Source organism: Leptinotarsa decemlineata, unplaced genomic scaffold (genome assembly GCF_025532065.1).
Source record: "Leptinotarsa decemlineata unplaced genomic scaffold, Ldec_3_MD MMD2_tig00000133_RagTag_RagTag, whole genome shotgun sequence".
NCBI classification, from domain to species: domain Eukaryota; kingdom Metazoa; phylum Arthropoda; class Insecta; order Coleoptera; family Chrysomelidae; genus Leptinotarsa; species Leptinotarsa decemlineata.
In genome coordinates this window covers 7,902,307-7,926,505 of record NW_027412542.1, presented here as the reverse complement: position 1 = coordinate 7,926,505, position 24,199 = coordinate 7,902,307, and the positions used below count along the sequence as shown (strand labels likewise).

The window sequence follows — 24,199 nt, the reverse complement described above, 5'->3', positions numbered from 1 at the left end:
ATAGAATCAATCAATGGAGTGGATTGCAAGTGACAACATTAAAAAATAATTATCAAACGATGACTTTTTCATTCTCGGGACCTAAAAAAAACGCGTCAGTATCGACACCTTGCAATTTACATATTTACCCCACCCTTTTGTGGCCTTCTTTGGGGATGTGAAATTACTTTACTAGACCGCGACAGTAAAGAATTCAATGTAGAACAGGGAGGATTCAGGAATGTTTGTCAATGAACTGTTCAGTTTAGGTATATGAGATTATGAATTTAAAAATTATTTTTGAATTACTGTTCGGTAATTTACCACTTTTTGAGATGCGTTTGTCATGGATTAAAGTTTGTTTCTCTTTTCTTCGAAATCGCTGAAGGGTCACGAATTAAAGTCAAATTTAGACAATATATCGAAATTTCGACTTTTGTTTTTACATTTTCTACATATGCACGAATACTTTTGTCCGAATCTGTTATACAGGGTCAGTCAACAATATTCCCTCGGTTCAGTGCTATCAGAGGAAACAATTTTTTGAACTGCTCAATTTTTTTTGCAGTCATATCGATAAATACTGTCTTTCAAAATTATTTTCTCGTATACTGGGTGATTCAGTCGAGCGTGGCCAATCAAAGTTATATTTTTTAAATAGAACACCTATTATATGAATACGTCATTCGATTCCATATTTTTTTAGCTCTCTAAGACATTTTTGTTTTCGAATTTTCACTGCGGCATTGCTAAGTTAGTCCAGAAAAACCTATTTGGCAGACAATAATTTTTTAATTCACCACCTGCATGTTTAAAGCAATTAAGTGGATTTTTTGAGAATGCAACATAATAACGCATAATAATGCATGTACGATTATAGATACTAACAATCGAAACGCCGTGACATAACTTGGTTTGGAATCTTTTATATGTTTTTTTCATTTTTTGTTAATAATAATTTTTTAATTTACAGCTTTTATTAATATTTCAATTTTTATTTATTTGGTTGTTGTTTGGTTTTATGTTATTTCTTTGTAATTTCAGTTTTATTTGTTCTAATAAAATTGTTATTTTCGGTTAATTTTTTAAAATATTTTTTCAGGAATTTCAAATCAATTATTATATTAGTCAATGAAAGTCCGAACTGATGAAAATTGACTGGTTTTACCGAGCACCCTATATATATTGTTTCCGAAAGTTGAGATTCCCGAAATTATCATGGTCATGTTGACTAACTTCTCCTAACAAAAATCTGCATAATTGCTGTAGACATGCGGGTGGTGAATTAAAAAAATAATTTCTGAAAAATAGGTTTTTCTGGAATAACTTGGCAATATTGTTGAAACCTCCACTTCATCTAAATTCTTAGGAACGCTCATAGATTGTAACCTAACATGGGAAGATCAAATACAAATAGTATCTATGTAAAAAATTCAACAAAAGCTTTTATATTTTGGCAACACTAAGAAATATTTTGAACACAGATTCATTATTACAGGTTTACTATGCATTTGTGTATTCCACATTTTCCTACAATATTATAGTATGGGGTCAGGCATCAGACATAACAAGAATTTTTGTTGCTCAGAAAAGAATCATAAGGCTTATCTTTAACATTAGTAGTCGCCAATCATGCAGACAGGTTTTTAAAACTAAACGGATCCTCACGGTTACATCAATTTATTTAATGAAACTATTATCATATATTTTCAATAACAAACATTCATTTCCCATTAATAGTGATTCACATTCTTACAACACCAGAAATAAGAATGATATCAAATTGAACAAGCCCAAACACTCCTATTACAAAAAATCTCCCATCAATGCAGGCTGCCGTTTTTTTAACTGTCTTCCGAAAGAAATAAAATACGCGGGATCCCCGGCGGTTTTTAAGTATAGACTTAGGGAACTCCTTATCAAAGAATGTTTCTATACTGTTGAGGAATTTGAATTATACTTTTCAATTTTGAGATGATATCGAAGTGTATTTTACATAGTCTATGTTAGTCATCATTGTGCTTGTTTCGTCCTGTTTGTCAATTAAAACTTAATGACACTGTTTTTGACTTATCCTATCTATTGTTAACAAAAGTTGAAAGGATTAATAAATATTTTATTTTATTTTATTTATTTAATGCCGCAATGGAAATTCGAAAACAAAAATTCCTTAGTGCTAAAAAATATGGAATCAAATGACATATTTATATTCTGGGTATTCTATTCAAAAAAATATAACTTTTGTTGGCCACGCTCGGCTGAATGACCCAGTATGCAAGAAAATAATTTTAAAACATAGTTTGTTTGAAGGTGGTTGACAATGTTTCGTGGTGTATTTCATCAGTTCGGACTTCTATTGTCTAATATAATATAAATTGATTTGAAATCCCTGAAAAAAATTAAAAGATTAACCGAAAATAACAATTTTATTAAAACAAAAAACTGAAATTACAAGGAAATAACATACAAGCTACAACCAGAAAATAAAAAATTGAAATATTAATAAAAGCTGAAAATTAAAAAATATTATTAACAAAAATGAAAAATAAAAATAAAAATTGAAAGATTCCAAACCAAGTTACGTCACGACGTTTCGATTGTTAGTATCCACAATCGTCTTCGGGTGATAACTGCAGTTATCAGTATCACCCGAAGTTGTTCCTATGATAGCAATGGAGCGGGGGAATCTTGTTGACCAATTCTGTATTTATACAGTGCTTCGAATGTTACTTCGATTTTCGGAGGAGTTGAAATTCACTACAGTAGGCAGGTAATCACACTATAATAATTCTCAAAATATTTTTCGCCTTGTTCTGCACATTTTCTGAATCGTTAAAAAAAAATGTCATATATACGGCTCAGATGAAAAGTATAAACGTAGAAATGCCTCGCGAAATCTTAATTTCATGTTCAGCAGTTCGGTATACTGTGCCCCACAAATAAAATTCCATTGAAGATAGGTCCGGCCACCACGGCGGCCAAGGAATAGGTATTTCTCGTCAAATCCACTTGTCAGGAAATACGACATTGAAATCGAATCAGAGGAACTCTTATCCTTTTTCGTTCAAAAGAATATGGTCCGACAACATAATTATTCGAAACTTCGAAGTATATCATTGAGAATGATAGGATGATTGATCAATCCAATGATTGATATGTCTTTTAATTCCATAACGAATGTCTGTAGTACAAACTGAATGGGAAAAGTTATTTTCTTTTGGATAATTCAATGTTCATCTGAAAGTAGTGTTTTCCAAACGACTTTTTTCTTTCATGCAATTCAACATGCAAGTGAAAGTAGTTGTTTCGGAAGGTTTTTTTTTCTTGTTTGTATCTGAAAGAAACTGCTATGTATACTCTACATATATTTATAAAGAGTTTTCACTGTTATTTTCTTTCTCCTTTTTTTTTGGAATTTCCCACATTTTTTGTACAATGATGGAGAAATAGGAAGCCAAAACTTAATGTTATTATTTAGAGTTACTAATTTGTTATTCAGATCCATTTTCCAGTTTGATTGGCAGAATGTATTTCCTTTCATTTTTATATTTATTCAAGTTTGAATCAACACCCACAATAAAAATCAAATTCATCATATTTAATATAAAGATATTTGGAAAAGTATTTACCAACATCTTGGACATTTTACCGATTAATAATATGCCCAGTAAGACTGATTTTGAAAAAAAATCATATAAACTGAAACAACAGCTCAAAAAAATATTGATTTGAAGTATTCTTGTATTAAAAATGGTATATTCAACTACAATGTTCATTATTCATAATCTCTACCTCTACCTATAAATAATGAAAATTGTGAAAACTTCAAATCTTACCTTGAAATTTCGCACCACGAAACTAACAACCACACACCAACTTCAAAAACTGATAAAACACTGAAATCCATCGAACTTTTGCATCCCATACACCCTGTATGAGCACGTGAGCACGCCCCCAGATTCGACAGGGTTAAAAGGCCGTCGATCAGTGGTCCGCGCTATCCGATTGGCCGGCAGTTCAGGGATGAAAGACTGCCATTGGCCACACGGAAGCTTTGTTCACCCTTTCGACCTGTCACTGAACAGGCTCTTTTTTGTTTTTGTTTCATTGATAATGATCTGGACTATCTGGATCTGGATAGTGTGTTTTGAGTGGTTTAATGGTGTTATTATTGACTACAGTAAAAGGGTTCATACTTTTTTCATGTGCTTAGACTTGATTACCACGACTTCCTCGACCACAGCTTTACAGGAATATTCAACTCGTTTGTTCGCTCATCTAAACAACACTATTTCTGGAAAAGGGTTCTGGAAAAGAGTTCATGTTATTTTTCAACCGACTTGGCTTCGCGCAGATGTTCTACATTTTTCTCTGTCATAGTGGCATTATTTCAACTTGTTCATGAAGAAGATTCTTGAACATAAATGAAAGTAGGTATATATTCGATAGCATTCTGGAACATTCTTGAATATTAATGAATAGTCTGGACCGTTCAGAAACAACCTGGAACGTTCCAGGTGTGGTAGCCACCATCCAAAAAGAAAGTTCGGGTTTTTACCTGAAGAGCGTAGTAGCGTAATTGTGGTTGAGTATTTGAAGGCTAGAAAATTCTGGAACAGTCCAGAACATTCGAGAGCTTTTCACTAGAATATACCGAAACATGTTCGGGAATAGTCTGGAACATTCATGTAAACCGATTCCACATACATCATTCCACGTACCTAAAATATGTGGAAGTGACAAAGAAATTAGAAAGTTTTTCATTGCCAAGCATTTGAATAAGCTCATATGCTTGGCACGATAATAAAATTGCATTTAATATTCACGGTAGCTTCATTGCCTGTCCAACTGATGACTGATGAAGCAACAGTGTAACGAAACGTTTTGTGAATGTATATTCCGGAATATTCCGGGTCAGTATATTCAAAATGTGAATAAGTTGTTTTTTTTTTCAAATTACTTCACAGATCCTAATTAGGCAAGATACACAATGTGATCATTAGGACCCCTTTCCCATGTAAAATAATTTGTGAAAAACTGTCGACTTATGGCACTTTAGATGTGGGAAAATTGCAAAGATAATACAAAATAAGAATATTGCCAACCCAATAAATAAATAAATTCCATCCATAGAGTTTTTACGGTAGTTATTTTATTTTTTCCTTTCTTTACAAATTTCCCACATTTTTTATTTTAGTGAAAATTTTCAATTCAGATTTTATTTTGTAATGTTTGAAAAGAGTATGATTTTATAATTATTGATATCGTTATGAACTCAGGCGGGAAATAAGGCCCAAAGTAGGGTTCCATGAAATTTCCATGAATTTTCCATGAAATTTCTTTAAAAGATATATGTTTATTATTGCTTTATATCGGAAATATATATCCAGGGATGGATTCTGTTGATTGTTTTCATAGAAATAGTTTTTATTTTCGGCCTTATTGTACAGTGGTCCATGGAAAAAATGTTTAGAAATCTTATTGTTCTTCAGTATTGATCTCTTAAAGTTTTTAACTTTGTTTAAAGGTGGTTGACAATGTTGCGTGGTGCATTTCATTACTTCGGACTTTCATTGTCTAATAATAGTCTAATATGATATACATTGATTTGAAAGAATCTATAAATTGAATTATTAACTTCACAAAGTAGAGTAACTTGGCTTGGAACCTTTAAATTTTTAATTTTCATTCCTCGTTAAAAAAATTTTCATTTCTTGTTAATAGTTCAATTTTTGATTCTAGTCCGAACTAATGAAAGTCCTTACTAATGAAAGTTTTTATCATTAATTTAATTAAGTGAATATTCCACCTTTCGGTTGGGTGGGCCTCATATGCCTCCTGTGCCTTAATTGTGAAATTTGATGAACTAGTTTTCTGTCTTGTTTTCCTGGAACATTTTCTCGCCGCAAATAAGGCACTCATCATCTCAATGCCGTCATCGAACACGTCAAACGCCTGCGGTCGCTGGAAACTCTTTTCACGGCCAATAAAAAGCAGCGAAGAGCATTCGCAAACATTTCCGAATAATCCACAATGCCACATGTCAATATCACACTGCTGTTATGCGGATAAAGTTACGAAGTGTGTGTCATGCCACACACTCTGGCAAGCTTTTGAGATATTATGATCTGCGGAACCGTTAGTTAATCGAAGAAGTTACAAAAGTATTTATAGTTCAAGAAAAGTTTTTGTATCAAAACGATAAAACAAATGAAAAGCGAAGAAACGTATCAATAAGTGAGGTTATCGCTTGCATCTTCTTATGTAAGGCTTTTTTAGGAATATTCACTGTCCTGCATTATGAGCAAGTTTCTCAACATTTGGCCGACATGAAGTACACGATTTTATTTTTTCTGTGCTCTAACTTCAACGTCCTCTGATCTATCAGCAGCTTTCTATATAGGTATATTTATTTCATTAGTTTCCCTAGCATGGTATGCGAATGTAGTTACTAACACTTGGATGTTCCATATACTCTCTGATTAGACCAGTGAAATCACTTATTTTATTAAGATAATGCCCATATGTAGATACATAGACAATCCCTTATTTGAAGTAAAAAATAGTCCGCCATTTTGGGCGGTCCGCCATATTGTATTCAGAATGGCGTCATGATATTTTTCGTGTCCCTTTCATTTGATATCACGGGGTTTTGGAAAACTTAGTTTGCCATAATACTTAGATTTAGAGTAACGTACTTTTCTTTTATCAAACAAATCGCTGTCAACGACAGTCACAAGGTAAATACTCTTATTATTGTCCCCGTTATTTAAAAAAAAAACTGCGAAAACGAGGCATTTACCAGGTTTATCTCACTTCAAGAAATAATAAAAAGCGATGTTATTGGTGAACCCACCAATAACATCGCTCAATTTTTGAAAAGTCAGACTTGCGAACGTTCAGGACATTCCACGACACAAATACAGTTTATAATAACATATAAAATAGACAAGAATCGGCGTGGACAATTTCAGTTTCAAGTACCAAGCAGATAACATAACATGAATAATATGACAAGTGAGATCTTACCGAAGTGTCGTGATAATATCAAGTACCATGAATTTCCTTCATATTGACTTGTATCAAAATCACCCATAAAGCCATCTTGTATTAGGTACATTCTGGACCTAGACGTCACACATATGGCTAAAGCTGCCTCAGTGGGGACTTTGTAAAGCCTCTGACCCAAGGCGACCTCGCCGAAACTATGAAGTACGGCTGGCCTCTGTTGATGACTCCGTAGACAAAGACATACTTTATTTGACTACGTTCTTTTAAATTACATTTGTAGCAAGTCATATTACAAAAATTGGAAAAAAAATGGGTTTGAATATAATTGCATTTGTATGTAGGAAAAAAAAATCATGGAGTCAGTCAGAAACACTGAATATACATCATGAACCATCGAACTCAACAAAACATCAATAACTTAAAATCGATTATAAATTTAAAAAAAAAACTAAATATCTGAACATTCTCATGCGAATGGGGGGGTGTCGAAATATTCTGCAATAGTGTAGAAACTTGAGGTGATGAGGAACTGTTTCACCTTTTGATTGAAACAATTGGGGGACAAAGATTTAACTTCCCTAGGCAAGTGATTGTAAAGAATTATATTGGGAGAGTTATTCATAGCTTTATTCAATTTATATCGTATAGGTCTAATTTGATCTGCATGTCGAGTGTGGTAGTCATGGAAATTTGAGTTTAGTGAGTAATTATGTTTATTTTTATGGATTTCTAATAGCTGTTGATATATATAAGGAGGGTAATGTCATAATACCGTATTTTTGGAAACGTCGCCTACAATGGTCTTTGTAACCTGCAAACGCAATAGTTCGAACAGCCTTTTTTTGGAGTTTGAAGACTTTTACTGAATCAGTGGAACTGTCCCACAATATTGTACCATATGCTATATGGGAGTGAAAAAGTGCGTAATAGGTATTTAACAAAACATCTTCACTCACCACTTTCCTCAGTTGTCTTAAAATAAAGACCAAACTAGACAATTTAGAACAAATTGATTCAATATGTTTCGACCAATTTAAGGTATCATCGAGTATAACACCCAGAAGTTTGGCATATTCACCCATGTAATTATTTGTTGAGAAGTTCAGACGATTTGTTTCAGCCTCATTCAGCTTCAAGTAATTAGCAGAGAACCAGTTTTCCGCTTTCCTCTGTATTGTCGCGATGGAAACATTTGGGCACACATCTGAAGGAGTTGAATGAATCAATGTTGAATCGTCAGCAAATAGTATGCACGTAATTGGTTGCATGTGGTATAAGAAATCATTGATATATACAATAAACAAAAGTGGACCCAGAACGGAGCCCTGAGGAACACCGCGAGTTATAGGCTCTAAGTTAGAAATACTTCCATTTGAGCTAACACATTGCTTTCTATTTTGTAGATAGGATTCAAGAAGTTTCAAAGGTACCCCTCTGATACCATAGCGCTGAAGCTTTTCGATCAGCAGTTCATGTTTGACATAGTCAAAGGCCTTGCTAAGATCGCACAGGCTTATGGATGTCCGGCGACCGCTTTCAAGGTCCTAGACTATGTCCTCCACCACTCTGGAGACAGCCTGTATTGTTGATCGATTCTTTCGAAATCCATACTGGTTCTCATGCAGTAAATTGAACTTTTCGAAGTAGAGAGATAATCGAGATTTCAGTATTTTTTCGAATATTTTTCCTATAAACGGAATTATTGAGATGGGACGAAAATTGTCAGGTGTATTCAGATCACCTGATTTGTGGATTGGGATAACTACGCTACGTTTGAATAAGTCAGGAAAGACAACTTCGGATATGCATGCATTGTATAAATTCGCTAATGGTAAAGCTAATGAATCGATGGTATTTTTTAATATTTTTGTGTTTATTTCAAATATATCAAAAGCATTTGAATTGTTCAATGACGTAACTGCAGAAATGATTTCTTGAGCTGAAACTGCTTCAAGGAAAAATGAATCCATGGTGGTTGGAATTTCTTCGTAGTTGGAATTTAGAATAATTTAAATCGCAAATTGGAAGCGTTTTTATAATTGTTTCAGCTATGTTTGAAAAGAAACTATTAAACTCATCTACTTCAATCGAGCTATCATTACTTTTTTTGTTTGGATGATTTCTTTCATAATTTATCAACTTCCACGAGTCCCTTACTCTGTTGTTTGAATTCATCAAGTAATTATCATAAGCGTCTCTTTTTGTTTTTTTTTAGGTTTTCTCTATATTTTTGCCTTATCATTTTATATATTTCATTGTCAACTGGATCTTTTATAACATCGCTTTTAAATTATTTCTCATTTTTTTAAGGCTTTCATTATACCATTGCACTGGTGGCTTATTTAGTGAATGTGATTTTGTTATTGGAAATTGATCTTTGATCAGGGAACTCAAGGAATAATATATATTCGGCAAGTTGGTTTATGTCCGCGGCTTTTGTTTGAATCTCGCTGATAGTTTCATTCCCGTTGAATTCTATTAAAGCATGTCTGAAACGTTCAAATCTTGCATGTGTGATAAACCTCCTACTCACTTCTGGATTTTTTGCAATGAAATAATTTTTTAGGATGATAACTTGACCATTATGATATGAGAGACATGGCTCGGCAGTTCCGACCACGTAGTTGTCTTTGTTAATATTCGTAAAAATATTGTCCAGGCAACTAGGCTTCTTCCGAGCGGTTACTCTTGTAAATTCAGAAAAAGTTGGTTCTAAATCAAATGAAGAAGTGAGATGAATTAACTCTTGAAGATTTGTATTTGAATCTGCCTCGAAATGTACATTGAAGTCACCAAGAATAACTAATTTTCGATATTTTTCAATAATATGGTGTAGGATTTTTCCAAATGTACTAAGGAATACAAGATAATGTCCTAGACATGATCTGTATAGAGCAATAACTGCTAAGTTTAGGCTAGGGACCACTATTCCACAAAATTCGGCATTTACCTCATCACAAAATGGACTCAAGTCCAATAGCTTACAAGCAATTTTCGTTCTTGCGAAAATAGACACCTCCCCATGAGTCTTTTTTGATCTACTGTAATGAGATATTAATTTATAGTAATCAATATTGACCTTCTCAATGTTGATATGATGTTGATATGATGTTCCAATATTGGCACTATTGAGTGCTTGGCCTCGTTCAAATATAAGGATAATTGATCTATTTTGTTTGACAGACACTGTATGTTTACATGAAAAATACTACAAGTATTGTGGTCAAATTGTTCCTGAAGGTTCGTTTTCGTTGAAGATGATTTCTTCAGAGTCTTGCCCGTTGGAAATTTCTGTTCAGTTCGATAAACCTCTGAATGTGCGCTCCAGCTGGCCACTTGGACGGATCCATGGCGGTATTGAAATTTTCTATATAAATGCTCACTTTGAAAGATGAATAGAGTTCTGGATGTTTCGAGGAAAGTGATTCACACCTGACTTTCACGAGTTAAGTTTCGGATCAAATCTGAACACATGTAGATTTGTCATTTTTGGCACACCTTTCACCTCTCTACCATTCATATCTATACTACTATTACTTCCCACTATTAATTGTCTCTTGTGACGTCTCCCAGAAACCCGGGTCCAGTTTTGGTTGGAATTTACTATTTCTTGATACGGTTTTTTTGCCTCATTCGTCAAGTTTATGTATGTTGCGAATCTTTGGGCAGTGCCGTACATTTGAATTGTTTTCTGCAACTAAGTGTTGCTCAACTCTGTATGTACTTAGCTTCACCGTAGGTACTAATGAGGCTACACGTGTCAGCGCTTTGCGTTTTTGAGTGATTTTTCAATTATTTTCCTAATTTTCACTCACGAAACAATCCCGTATTATATCCTGGACCACGACGTCACACGGGTGGCTACAGCTGCCTCCAGGGAAATGATGGTAAAGTCTCTGACTCGAGGCGATCTGATAGAAACTACAGAGAACGGTTGGCCTCTGTTGATGACACCTACATTTGTATACCTACTCATTCTTGTACTTAGCTTCACTGTAATGATGAAATTGATGAGGCCAATGGCCCAGAAACAAGTGTCTACGGTTAGCATTTTTTTGACCATGAACTTTCTACATTTGCATTGAAATTATAGATTTGCACACATTTTATCATATTGATCTCGGTGCAAATAAATCAACTACCTTCTCAAAGATGTCCGAAAAAAAAGCGTTTTGTGAATGGAAAATTGTTAGTATTTTCTATACTTTGCGAAAATCCTATAAAGGTATTATTTGAAAGACATTTGTTCATTTTCCACATTGTGGTAGGTTATATAACTACCCAAAAAAACTCTAAATAGCTATACTGAACTTCATATGGCTGAATTGAACAATGAATATTTTCGAATGTACAAATTTATATCATATAATATTTATGAGGCACCACCAGTGCTCGCTAATCATGGAAGTTTTTTTTCTAATTTTCAATGACTAAATTTCAGGACCGACTCAATCCGCTCTTCAACATCTACTTCCTATACAAACTTTTTTGTTTTTTCAATTTGTAGAAGTAACATAAAACCCGCGAAACAAAAGAATATCGTTGGTTACAATTGAGATATTCTTTTCCTCTCCCTAGAACTCCATTAGTGCCAATATGTCTGACAATGTATGGGACGGAGGAGAGACATCTCCCAACCTGATCTCGGGCGCGAAATCGCGACCACGAATTGCTTTTAATTGATTTCCGATAAAAGGTTTCCTCGTTTAACATAATAGCGGTGAAGTGTTGACATCCACTCATCGTGGGAAATTCAGCAGCCGCCCTTTGTTCTACTCTGTTTTTGTCGGACGTATTCCTTTTTTGACGAAGACAACATCATCACTTATCTCCACAGAGACATATGATGAGACTACAAAAATAGTTGCATATTTTAGTTACACTGAATGCAGTGTTCATTGGATAATTTTTATTTCTAGTACCACATGGGCTAAAACTTCCCGGGCCCGCGATTTTTTTGTTCAAAATTGGCTTTATTCATCAACGTAATCTCCGTCAAAAGCAATACAATCATTTCAGCGCCGCTCTAACATTTCAATCCAACTTTTGTAAAACGATTCATCTTTTACCTCCAAATTGGCCTCAGTTTCAGCAATAACAATTACCGTTGAGCATTTTCTTGAGGTTTGCGAACAGCCGGTATATAGTCGCTGGGAGCCAAATCTGGCGAATACGTTGGATGTGGGAGCAATTCCATATGCAGTCGTTTCTTTGCAATTACGGCATTCAAACGCTCCAAAAACATTATATAATATTCACTGTTGACGGTATTTCCCTTCTCAAGATAGTCAATAAATATTACACCACGCACATCCCAAAATACCGAGGCCATGACCTTTCCAGCCGATTGTTGTGCTTTCTGCCGCTTTAGACGAGGTTCACCAGTTGCTCTCCACTTAGATGACGATCGTTTTGATTCCGGAGTGAAGTGATGGATCCATATTTCATCAATTGTCACATATCGACGCAAAAATGTCTGTTTGTTATGTTTAAACATGGCCAAATACTGCTGCAGAATCATCAGGACGTTCTTGTTTTCTACCATCGCTTTGGTGAAGAGGACCGACACTAAGTGGGAAACATCTGTATACCTACTGAAAACCCACTGAATCACGAATCCAACCATCATCATTCGACTAAAAGACGAATCTTCAAGACTCTATTAGACCGTGCTTTCGGGCTCTGTAATACGAAGGAAGGTCTCGAGAAGGAACTAGACATCATCAAAAATGATCTTCAACGGAATGGCTACTCCAAAGCGATGGTAGAAAAGACTTTGGCTAAAAGACAGCAGAAGCCTCGCAAGGAAGAGAAACCGTCACAACCAGTGGTTGCACTTCCCTACATCAGATGATTATCGGAGAGGATAAGAAGAATTGATTCCAAGTACAACATCAGAACCTGCTTCGGATCCGGTAACAATATCCGTAGCAGCCTCACGAAAACCGGGCCACCAAACGCGGACTGCGATTCCAAGAATTGCATTTACCGGATACCCTGTGAGTGCGGAAAATCCTATATTGGTGAAACTAAGAGGCCATTGAATGTTCGCATTGCCGAGCATAAGAAACACACACAGTGAGGGGAAACCAGCAAATCAGGAATAGCAGACCATGTTTGGACCCATCAACACAACATCGAGTGGTCCCAAGCTGAGATCATACACAGAGAGAAACATTGGTTTAGGAGAAGATTCAAGGAAGCCGCATACATGTTATCCAACAACGTATTCAGCCAAGGTAGCGTAGAGATACGCAACATATGGAAATCCATCATCAAGCGAAAAATGGCCAACTCCCGCCAAACGGTCATCTCCTACTGAACCAGTGAAGCGGAAAAAATGGAATGCGGGGATAACTGAAAGTACTCGAACGACCCATAAATAGTCATCTCTCGGAGAAATCAGTCCTGTCATCACCCGAAGACGATTGTAGATACTAACAATCGAAACGTCGTGAACTAACGTGGCTTGGAATCTCTTAATTTTTTATTTTTATTTTCATTTTATTTCTTATAATTTTTATACTTTATTTTTTGTTCAATCGTTCTATTGTTACTTGTATTTTATTTCACTATTCTTTCATTTCAGGTTATTTTTGCTTAATATAATTGTTATTTTCAGCTATTCATTTTTAATACTCCTTTTTTAGTTGTTTCAGGGATTTCAAATCATTTTATATATTTCACAATGGAAGTCCGAACTAGTGAAATTCCTATTTCCGTCTTCAACCTCTCACCTTAGCAATGGTAACCAGGTCCGTATTTCCACAATGTTAATTGCAATACAGAAGAATATATGCGGGTACTTTTGAGTTTTCTCTTTTTTTTTAAGGGGGTTCTTTGGTGACAATTTTTGTTGAATTTCATTTTATTTCGTGATCATTGTGGTATTAAAATATACTCATGTAATCCTTATACTGTTACCTGTCTTCAATTTTTGTTCCTTTTTTCTTATAAGTATTTGGAGGTCTTGAACTTTCACCGAACTTTCTTCAACAGAAACAAATAAATAACACTCTTTCATATTTTCATCCGTGTTCTTGGATTTTGTTCATGTGAAAAGATATGTATCAGTAGTTCTAAAAGATATTTTTAAGGAGAGATTAGTTTTTGAAAAAAAAATGGATTTCTATTTTTCATCTTTACACAAAAAATGTGGGAAACTTCCTTTCCGAACAGTGACAGCACGTACTTCTCCATCTTTATATGAAAAAAATATGGGAAATTTCCACATTTTATTTACATATAGATGGAGAAGTAGAAATCTAAAACCTTTCTTTCCCCAAAAATCTCTAATTAATTACAAAACAAAGCATTTTCTGAAATACACAAATGATTCATGAAAGCTGTTTGAATTGAAGACCTTCAACATCCAGGCATTTTCGAGAACATTTCGGGGTATTTTGAATGGCACTGGCCTATTGTTGAGACGTTTTACTCTACATGGCTTTTCTTACTTGTACTTCTTGCGTAGGCAATGTTTTTCAAGTGACCCCAAATGAAAAATTCTAAAGGGGTTTAGTCGGGTGATCTTGCAGGCCACCTGATAGAACCATATTTTTCAATCCATTATTCAAATATTAACTGTGGAATATTATTGTAATATAATACAGGGTGTTTCATTTGGAAATCAAACACTGATGTCATTTCAGAAAAAAACGGAAATTTTAAATATCTCCTATCACGTCAAAAACGCCTCTGCGAGCATATTTAATTTGTTATGGTGAGAACAAAGTGTTTTCAATTGTTTCCTATGGTTTGAAGAAATTTCAAAAACACATATAGTGGCATGTTGCATGAATACAACGATTCACATGTTCCCAATTTCGCCAAAATCACTTGAGAGCGATGAGGCATATGTCCCCTTTTATGAACAGGAGGGAATGAAGCAGCACCTTTGATGTGATTTTTGTTTCTTCTTCTTTCCTTTTTTTCATAATCTTAGTTCTTTGAATTGATTTGTATTTCATGATTGTTCCAAATTTCATTATTTATTGTAATACTTAGATTTGTTGAATTGAAACTAAAAAAAACATTTTCAATTGATCTGTATAGTCGTAGTTTTTTGCACATAGAAAATTATTTTCAACTTCTACGTAGTTCTTGTTCAATTCCTCAGTTTTACATTAAAAAAATCCATAAAGTTTGGATGATATTCATTTGCAAAAGTTGATCTTTTCAAGAAAAAAATAACGTTTTAGTATTCAATTGTGCATTATAGGAATAAATATACATATATCAAAATTATTTTATTCGGGTAACAAATTTACAGTAACAAAAATCCAACAACATGCTTGCAAGGAATACATATTAATTAAAAAAAGTGAAACATAAATAACCAAGGAATTTATTATAATTTTATTTAGTTATTACATTATGAGAACATTTGAAAAGGTGTCAATATATGAATTAAATATGACCCAACCACATTTTAAGGTTGTTTTTTTAATAACCTGGATTTTGACTCACAATTTCGACGATGAACGAACTATTTAAATTTTCAGTTATGAACGCTTCTGATTAAAATTAATGAAAAAAACTTCCATTAGGCACTGCTTTCATTTTTCAATTGCAGCATTGCATCCTACACGATCATATCAAGTAGGGGAGAGAGATCAGACTCAACTTTTCACAAATAACAAGAATGTATGTAAATTTGGTGAAATAAAAGAGAAACTTGGTAACGGGCATTACATTCCCAAATTAGACTGTATTAGAACTATGAAAAGGCACATCGAAACTCCGAAATGAGAATATGAATCATCAACATCTTCCAACCGACTTCCTTGCTTTTGTTTTCCTTGCTTCTGTTTTCGCGGGTGAAATCAGCGCTACTTCTAGACAATCTGGAAGATTAAGGCGCAAGCCTGCATAGACTCTGAGAATATCTAATATGAAGTTTTCATTAAATATTTTCTTTTGTTCACAGGAGTTATTGTCAACAAAATTTGATAGTTCCACTCTTATAATTTCAAATATGTTGTACCTTTTTAAATAAGTAGGGGTGACTGTTATATCTCTCCTGTACTATTATCTCCTGCTTAAAAAGTGACATGGATGTCAAGAGAATGTCAATATAGAAAAGAAATAAAAATATATGAACTTATTTACAAACTCAAAAATGTAAGAAATTTCTTGAGAATCACCTACCTTAAATGTAATTCAATAATGTAATAAATTTTGTTATACTTTCGAAAAAAAAAAAGATGCTTCTCGGTCACCTAATATTGAAAAACTGCAGATTAGGAACACAAATCCTTTTGAAATATTCCATGATAAAAAATGCTGATCTTTCTTATATTTTTCCTTTTCTTATAAAAAAAAACATCACAGATACTTTCCTATCTTAAAAAAATATTTTAATAAAAACAAAAGGAGTCCTCTAGAATAAGAAAGAAACTTAATAAGGTTTGAATTTCCTAGCATTTTTCATTTGAATAACCTTACTCTTTGCCTCCTCAAAATTCTTCCTGAGGGTTGCTATATTTTTCATTTTAGATTCTCTTATTTGAAAACTATAAAAGTTTTTCAATTCTTTTTTCTTTGATCCTTTTGAGACCAATTTATTTTCCACACTCTCCTTTCTTGCTATGCCTGGTTTTCGCCCACCTTTCGTCACTACTGTCCACCCTTCATCGTCCACTACTTCCACCTTTTGGGATTTAATTTCTTTTTTATCATATTGCTTCATATAGTTAGTTACCCTCTTTTGGAGTTCTTCGGGATCACATATACTAGAATTGTACTCCTCTATCCACTTCTCTAATCCTACTTTCAGAGGCCTCTCTGTTGGTGACATAGGTTTCAGTGTTTTCAGGCATAATGCTTTGAGGAGATATTCCCGTTTATTGAATACTATGAAAGCCTTTTTGAAGCCGTTCCTATTCGAATGACTTTGCTCAATTTCTTCTATAATTACCCTTGTAATTTTGCCAGGTGGAGAAAAAGCATTCTTTAATCCTGCTTCAGTTGCATAAGGAGGCACATTCAATACAAAAAGGGTCTGTCCAAGAGGTTTGCTTTCATCTTTAGTTCTTATTGAATGTTCTTTTATTAGAATGTCATGACTACTTGTACTTTCAGCTGAGAAAATCAAACGTAGCACTAAAAAAAATAACAACGGTGATATTGATAGGTTAAATATTTTCCCATAACTTACCTTTAAAACCTTGAACAGTATTCAACATTTTGAATGAAGACTTGCGAATAAAAATTCATAAATCGAATTGATGCAAAGATATAGATAAATTCTCTTACTTGATTCAAACTTCTTTAATTAGGTTTAAGGTTACATGTTACAGTTACATGGATTTTCTCTTCTTTTTAAAATTTCTTGGCATCAGCTACCGGAGCTACCCGGTTACGGTTCTAAAGCCTTTCGTTCTGTCTATTCACATTCTGGGCCTCTGCAAATACGATTTATCTGATTATAGACGATTTGAAAACGGCATCAATCATACCATATCAGAAATTTCAAATGGCAAAACAATATCTATGATGATTCATTTCGAAGTATTTAAGACCCCAAAATTCAAATAAAAACCAATATATCAGCTCCTGCCTCTTTTCATGCGTAATTTTTTTTGAAATAGTTCCTAATTGAATGAAAACACGAACCAAATATTCCGTAAACGGAATATTCTGAAAAAACTGTCATTATACAGCTTATATACATCCAATAGTAAAACCATGGCACACACGGGAACACACAGGAAAATCTTTATATAAAGAGACCGTCCGTGAAGAGAACTGTAAATAGTAGAAAAAAACTATATTTTCTAATAATCTTCATTCAAGTATTCGAGTAGACGCCCAAACAGGCGATTACGGTAAACAGTGCATTGATATTTATGTTCTTGAACCTACTGAAATTTCTGTAAATGAATGAGAGCAAACATTCAAATTGCCTGTTAAACGACCAACAAGATATTAACCATTCGCCATTGTCAAGCCTGTTTTCATAATGCCAATAATAATTCATATTCAAAATTTACCTGCCATCCAAGAATTGAGATTGTGATTATTTTTCAAATTTTACCTATTATTTCATTAACCAAATAAGCGAGGTGACGTATATGAGAATCATAGTTCAATGTGTACTATTACTACCGATGAAGCTACGGTGTTAGCGAAACGCATTTAAAATATAGAAAAATATGAAAATTGTTCAATTATTATTACGGATAATGCGTTTATTGTTTGTATTGTATTGTATTTGTACTGAATAATTCCATTAAACATGCTAAAATTTGAAGTTTTTTGATTACCGACACAACCATTACATGTTTTTCACCCAGTATTACATGTCAAATATCAGCGTTGCAAATCAAAACCTGAAATAGACTGGAACATTTTTACGAAAATATGTTCGAAATGGGTGTACATTTTACAATAATGTTAAGGCGTTTTATAATTGGCAACTGTTGACATTTCACGTAGAATATTGAGAAGAAAATGTGTAATTTCTGTAATTGTATCGAATAATTTGAATTTTATTAAAATGATTTAGTATTTTGATCATTAGTACCAATATCTAGTGAAATTGATGTTGTTCGTTCTATGCCATGTAAATCTGTGAATTCAATAATCTTTGTGTTGTTACTACAATACCATACGCAATCATCTCAACTACTAACGCCAAGGGTGGATTTATTGGAAGGGGTAATGTAGGTAATTACCCTCTTATCAAACCCTGCTACCAAACACCAGAACTGCAACACAATAGACTTGTGTACTCTCATCCCATGAATAGATAAGAACGGAAGCAAACAATAGCCAATATTAGTGAGAGGGATAGAGACAAGAATTCTAGAAAAAGTATGTTTTATGATGTGTTAGATATAGTTAATGTGATTTTTGAGATTTTCAACCTTCCATTTACACGTTTTTTATTTTTAGTTCTCATAGATTTTAAAAACGGTAACACCTAAAACAGTCACAGCCATCTCTGTTAGGTCACATAAGTAATTAGATCTGACTAGGCTGCAAACACATTACCGCTTAATACTTTCCGTCCTAGTATCGCTGTTTTCCAACATTCCTTCTTCAAAAGATTTTTCAACTCCTCGTTGCATAATCCAAATAAATTTATTCAATTGATATGTAGATAAAAGAACGACGAGAACTGACTCACGCCCTTCAGCGCCCTCTGTGAAATATCAGTGTTGCCAAATAAAAAAAATGAAAAAAATGAAAATTTTCGATTGGCAACTCTGATTAGCAACACTGTTAGTTAATTGATATGTTTGTATAATTTTGATGTATATATTTGCAAAAATTTAATTGTTGGCATCAAGCTGTTGCTGCTTCTTCTCATCTATTTTCATTAAACTTCTTCTGTTAATCTTTGATAGAGTCAGTCGTCTCAGTTTCTTCCAAGTTTTGAGGGATTTTTGGAATGATGCAAGAAGACGAAGAATCAAACGACTGTACTGACTGCACTTTGGTCAAAACAGAAGAAGTGGAAGTTTTTACGTGTTCTGTATGTGCATTCGAATCTGAAAATGTTGATGAAGCTGAAAAACACATATTACTTCACGAAACTGTAGAAGTAGAAGATTCTGAGGAAGAATTTCAAGTTATTTGTGATGAAGTTTCTCAGAAATCGAAAAGAAAAGTCAGAAAACTTCTAAGGGATGGTGAACCTCACAGTGAAATCGACAATAATGATACAAACTATGAACCTCGTCGAAAGCGGAAGAGAAAAAATGAAGAAAGTTTCACGTGTGGCTGGTGTAATTATACTACGACAGAAAAAAGCGAGATGAAACTCCACAGGCAGACACATTCCACCAAAGGTAATACCATATTCAAGTGCTCCCAGTGTTCTTACGAAACCAAGAGGAAAAATGATATGCCAAAACACATGTTAGGACATTGCACTGATGGTAAGAGCCCACCCTTACATTATAATGATGAAATTTTTATGTGTTATAATAGGTGGCAGAAACACCAAAGTATTGAAATTTATTTATAGATCAGTGATTTAATTATGAATTATCAATTAGTAAGGAACAAGTAGCAGTAGTGGATCCGTTTATGTATTCCGAATTGAAAAGTCAGTATGCTAGCCTTTGAACTTTTATATAATTTAAGGTAATCAAACAATAAAATCATCCATATATTACTGGAATTTTTTACAGTTTTGTCACAGGTTGTTCGATTATTCCCGTCCAAGTTTTCATCTCAATTACTTTGATGCTATTAAGTCCAGAACATAGTTGTTCGACCTTGCTCAGTTTCCATCTTTATCTTGGAGCAGTTTCATCAATTATGACTACAATATCATTTATTGTGATAAGTAAGGAGTCTTGGCACTACTGGTACCAATGAGAAAATGGTTTAATGTCAATGCCACATAATCAGCTGGATTGGTTGAAACTTTTTTTAGAGGTCTACTGTTGACCATGTGTCAATAGTATCTCGTTCTTTAACTTCTGTCCATTGAGAATGACGTTAAATTATTTTTCACAGTATGAATCAATCGCTCCTATGAGCCTCCCATATGGGGTAATCCTGGAGGAATGTACTTCCATACAATTTCTTGTGATGTCAGGCCTTGAACAAGTTTATCATTATTTATTTCATGGATAGCTAATATCAATTCTTGGGCCGCTCCTCTCAAGTTCGTGCCATTGTCGAATACATTTGTTTAATAGGTCCTCTTCTAGAAAAGAGTCATCTTACGATAAATGGATGGGAATCTGAGCGTTTCTGGTGAAGTGGTTCATTATTAGGCTTACTCCAACAATAAAATTACTTTGGTGTTGATGCTGCTCAGTTTATGCCATTAGTAAATGTATATTTTTATTTTTTACAGTTGAAATGTTTTCTTGTCCACACTGTACTTACAAGACTAAGAGAAAATGTGATCTACCCAAACATCTTTTGCGCCATAAACCTATTGATAGCGTTCCTCTCTACAAATGTGATTACTGCACATATGTAACCAAAAGAAAAGGTGACCTTCCTAAACACGTTATGAAGCATCAAGAAAAATCCGAGTTGAGTCTTTATAATTGTACAGAATGTGGATACGTCTCCAAAAGAATGAACGATTTACACAAACACATGTTATTACATTGTGACAGGCTAATAACAGGAGTTTTCAAATGTTTGAAGTGTCCCTATGCTTGTGATAAGGTATGTTAATTTTTTTTCTACTGATTTGTCTATAAAGAATGATGAAGTTTCAAAAGAAGTGAAGAGCAGTAGATATTGAAATAATGTAAACCTAAAGAAAAATTCCATATGAAACAACTCATTTCCCAAACAGACCATGACGTTAGATACCAAAAATTCATAAACGAAACAAATGTCATTCATTTTAAAACTCTGTATGTAGAGTGTTGCTGTAAAATGCCTCTCACGATGAATAGGAAATTGAAAACATTTACATCCAATTAATGTTGCAAAGTTTTCTAGAAATGTCTTAACTAAATGACCTGAATATATGATATATAGATTATATCGATCGGTAAGAGGACAAATGTTGTATATCCAGAAAGGTAGTTTTGAGTAAAATCGATTTAAAAGTTGAGCTCACTGTGGCGAGCCTGCATAATTTGTTTTAGTACTGCAATGGCAAATCATTTGCTTATGTTTATGAACATTTCCGTATCGTTAGATTCGGGAACTTGGATTACATTACAAGGAATGGTTTGAAAACGTCAACTGTTTCATTATGTTCTTTTCTCAAACAGACTCATTCTGAAGGGTTTCCTGTGTGTTATTAGATATAGTTTCTTCTTTATTTCTTCTCGACCCTTTTCCTCTTCAAGTTTTGTACTAAGGATTTTATCTTCTGTTTTACTAAATATCAATATAAATTTCTCAAGTACTTTTTATAGCTGGTTCAAAGACCTAAGTTTTACTTTGATTTTAAGAAATATATCACATATATTCTTCACCCAGATACGTAGAAACTTTAATAATTTTCTTGTAAACATGATGTTATAAAAAATGTAGACGTTGACATCTGTGAATTTGTGCTTATTTTTTCAACCAAATCTTGCACATCCTTGCACTTTGGTACTTCATACATCAATTAACAATGATGTAGGAATTTCTCTCTTGTATTTTCATTAGTACTTCATTTAATACTTCTAGTATTCAAACAAATGAAAAAAAGTAAAAGTACAATTTATATATGAATCTAGCATTATGATTGTGCAGTAACATCATACTTGATTTCAGGTGGTAAAAATTTCCAAGCATATTCAGAGCAGATGTCAGCTTTGGGAAGATTCCATCAGCCCAGAACATCTGATGCTTGAAGATATCCTTAACAGCGCCGATAAAGAACCTATTCATGTCGTTCTAGATCCTGATGATGATGAGTATGTAGAAGAGTATCAGTATGATCAAGTGGAAGGAGAACAGGAGCAGCACGTTCAATATATTTCCTCAATAGATGATGTAAGTTTACTTTTCACAGTACAGTTGCATATTCTACTTCACAACTTGTAAACCTGTTTCAAGTTTATGAAAATGATCATACCGTCAGTGTATTTATGTCTTGGCAAGCCTCAAATCAGAAATTCCTAAAATTAAAAAAAATCCTTCAACACGAGATGCCTAATTCAGTTCTGAACTATACTATAGTACATTCTGTACTATTTTGTAAAGGTCCTTTATTGTAAGTTTGTAATTTTTATCTGGACATAATTTAGGTTGTCTATAAATTTCTTGCCTACCATTTTCTCTATGTCTCTTAACAGCATGTCTCCATCTTTTTGTTACATTTGCAGCTAAGGTCTCCATTAAACTGCCCTATTTTATTCAATTGTCCTCTAAATGAGCGCAGTGTCCAGTGGGTAGCCCTGTAATTATTGTGAGCTGATTCCTGCTGTCTTGAAGCAGTTCTTCAGGTCTTTTAAGAAGTATATATGAGGTTTTTCAGGTTTACTGACCCATTTCTTGATCTGGTTCTATATGATGATTCATGTCTAGCATACTTAGCTTTTTGGTTGACTGTAATTCCAGAATGTCTAGACACTCAGTATAGAGTTGATCTATTCTGGTCCGCCAGTTTCTTCAGTTCTTCATGGCATTCCCATGCTCGGTTTCTGACCTGACTATATAAGGTGTTTCTGCAAAACATGGCCTCAGGATGACTGTTCATCATTCACTCTTCACAGTTTGTAACTTTAACCATGGAGATTGTCGAAGGTGTAGTTTGGGGTCATCTGGTCCGTGAACAATGTCCGTTTTTCCATGAATTCTGAAATGTCAATTTTCCTCATACCTTCCAGCTCTATGAATTTTCCCGTCTGTATTGGCCCACTCTTGTCAACCTCGTTATTACAAGGAGATATATTCAAGAGTATCTCCGATGCTGCACTGTTTTGGACCCAAATGTTTTTTGTTTTTGGGCTCTACTTTCATCATACACTCATTATTGTTATGAATTTCTGTTTTAGGGACAGAACTATGTGGTTGATGAAAACGGTCAAGTTATGAGCGTTTTAACAGAAGATGTTCTGGAAAGTGAGATAGTACAAGATGATAATTTTGTAGAAATCAATGAAAATGAAGTACTTATTGAGACAACCACGAATCAAGGAGTATTCAATTTAAATTTAGGGGAGTTCACCGTTGAAGTTCCAAGTTCTTCACATGAATAGTTTTTGAAAAAAAAAATGCAGACCATATGTTATAGGAACATATTTGAATGATCACTTATGATTTTATGAATGTAATATATATGCTCATCAATAAAATAGAAATTATTGTACCATTCTGTTGCCCACTTAGAATAAAAGTTACCCATTATTAACGTTGTTCAATACTATAGATTACATTGCATCCTGAATCACCTCGGTATCAAAACTTGTTCTCCAAAAAACAGGTATTTTTCTCCTTTTGGAAAATCAATAAAACAATTGCTGTTCCACCAGCATTATTGAAAATGATGGAGAATGCATATTATCTGTATATTTGAGGGGGGGAGTAAATTTTCTAATAGCATTTCTAAGTGATAACTTCTTATGGGTGGGTCAATTGCTTTGACTCTAACCCATAGCGCTAGCCGTATTTCCAGCAGACGATTCTCTCTCCTCTCTTTGCATGACTCAGTGTTCAGTGTGCGATCGATATATACTGTGGACAGTGAGCATATAACATAAAACTGTATTTTCAAATGCGGTTTTTTCTATTGGTTGGGAAAGGGATAAAATGTTCGTAGATAAACAATTTGGTTTTATGCCAA

At 33.9% G+C, this 24,199-nt stretch overlaps 2 protein-coding genes across 2 annotated transcripts; one reads left to right on the top strand and one right to left on the bottom strand.

Annotated features, from left to right (window-relative positions):
• Positions 1-15,772: 15,772 nt before the first annotated feature.
• Positions 15,773-17,595, bottom strand: LOC111506278 (ribosomal RNA-processing protein 7 homolog A). Its single transcript, XM_023161305.2, has 3 exons — positions 17,451-17,595; positions 17,150-17,396; positions 15,773-17,094 (listed from the first exon to the last, which is right to left on the bottom strand). The coding sequence occupies exons 2-3, from the start codon at positions 17,175-17,177 to the stop codon at positions 16,391-16,393; spliced, it is 732 nt and encodes a 243-aa protein (XP_023017073.1). The 5' UTR covers positions 17,178-17,396; positions 17,451-17,595; the 3' UTR covers positions 15,773-16,390.
• A 1,629-nt stretch (positions 17,596-19,224) lies between these two features.
• Positions 19,225-23,763, top strand: LOC111506279 (uncharacterized). The gene is made up of 4 exons (XM_023161306.2): positions 19,225-19,877; positions 20,810-21,132; positions 22,186-22,407; positions 23,412-23,763. Exons 1-4 carry the CDS (start codon positions 19,388-19,390, stop codon positions 23,613-23,615), a joined length of 1,239 nt encoding a protein of 412 aa, XP_023017074.2. The 5' UTR covers positions 19,225-19,387; the 3' UTR covers positions 23,616-23,763.
• The last annotated feature ends 436 nt before the right edge of the window (positions 23,764-24,199 follow it).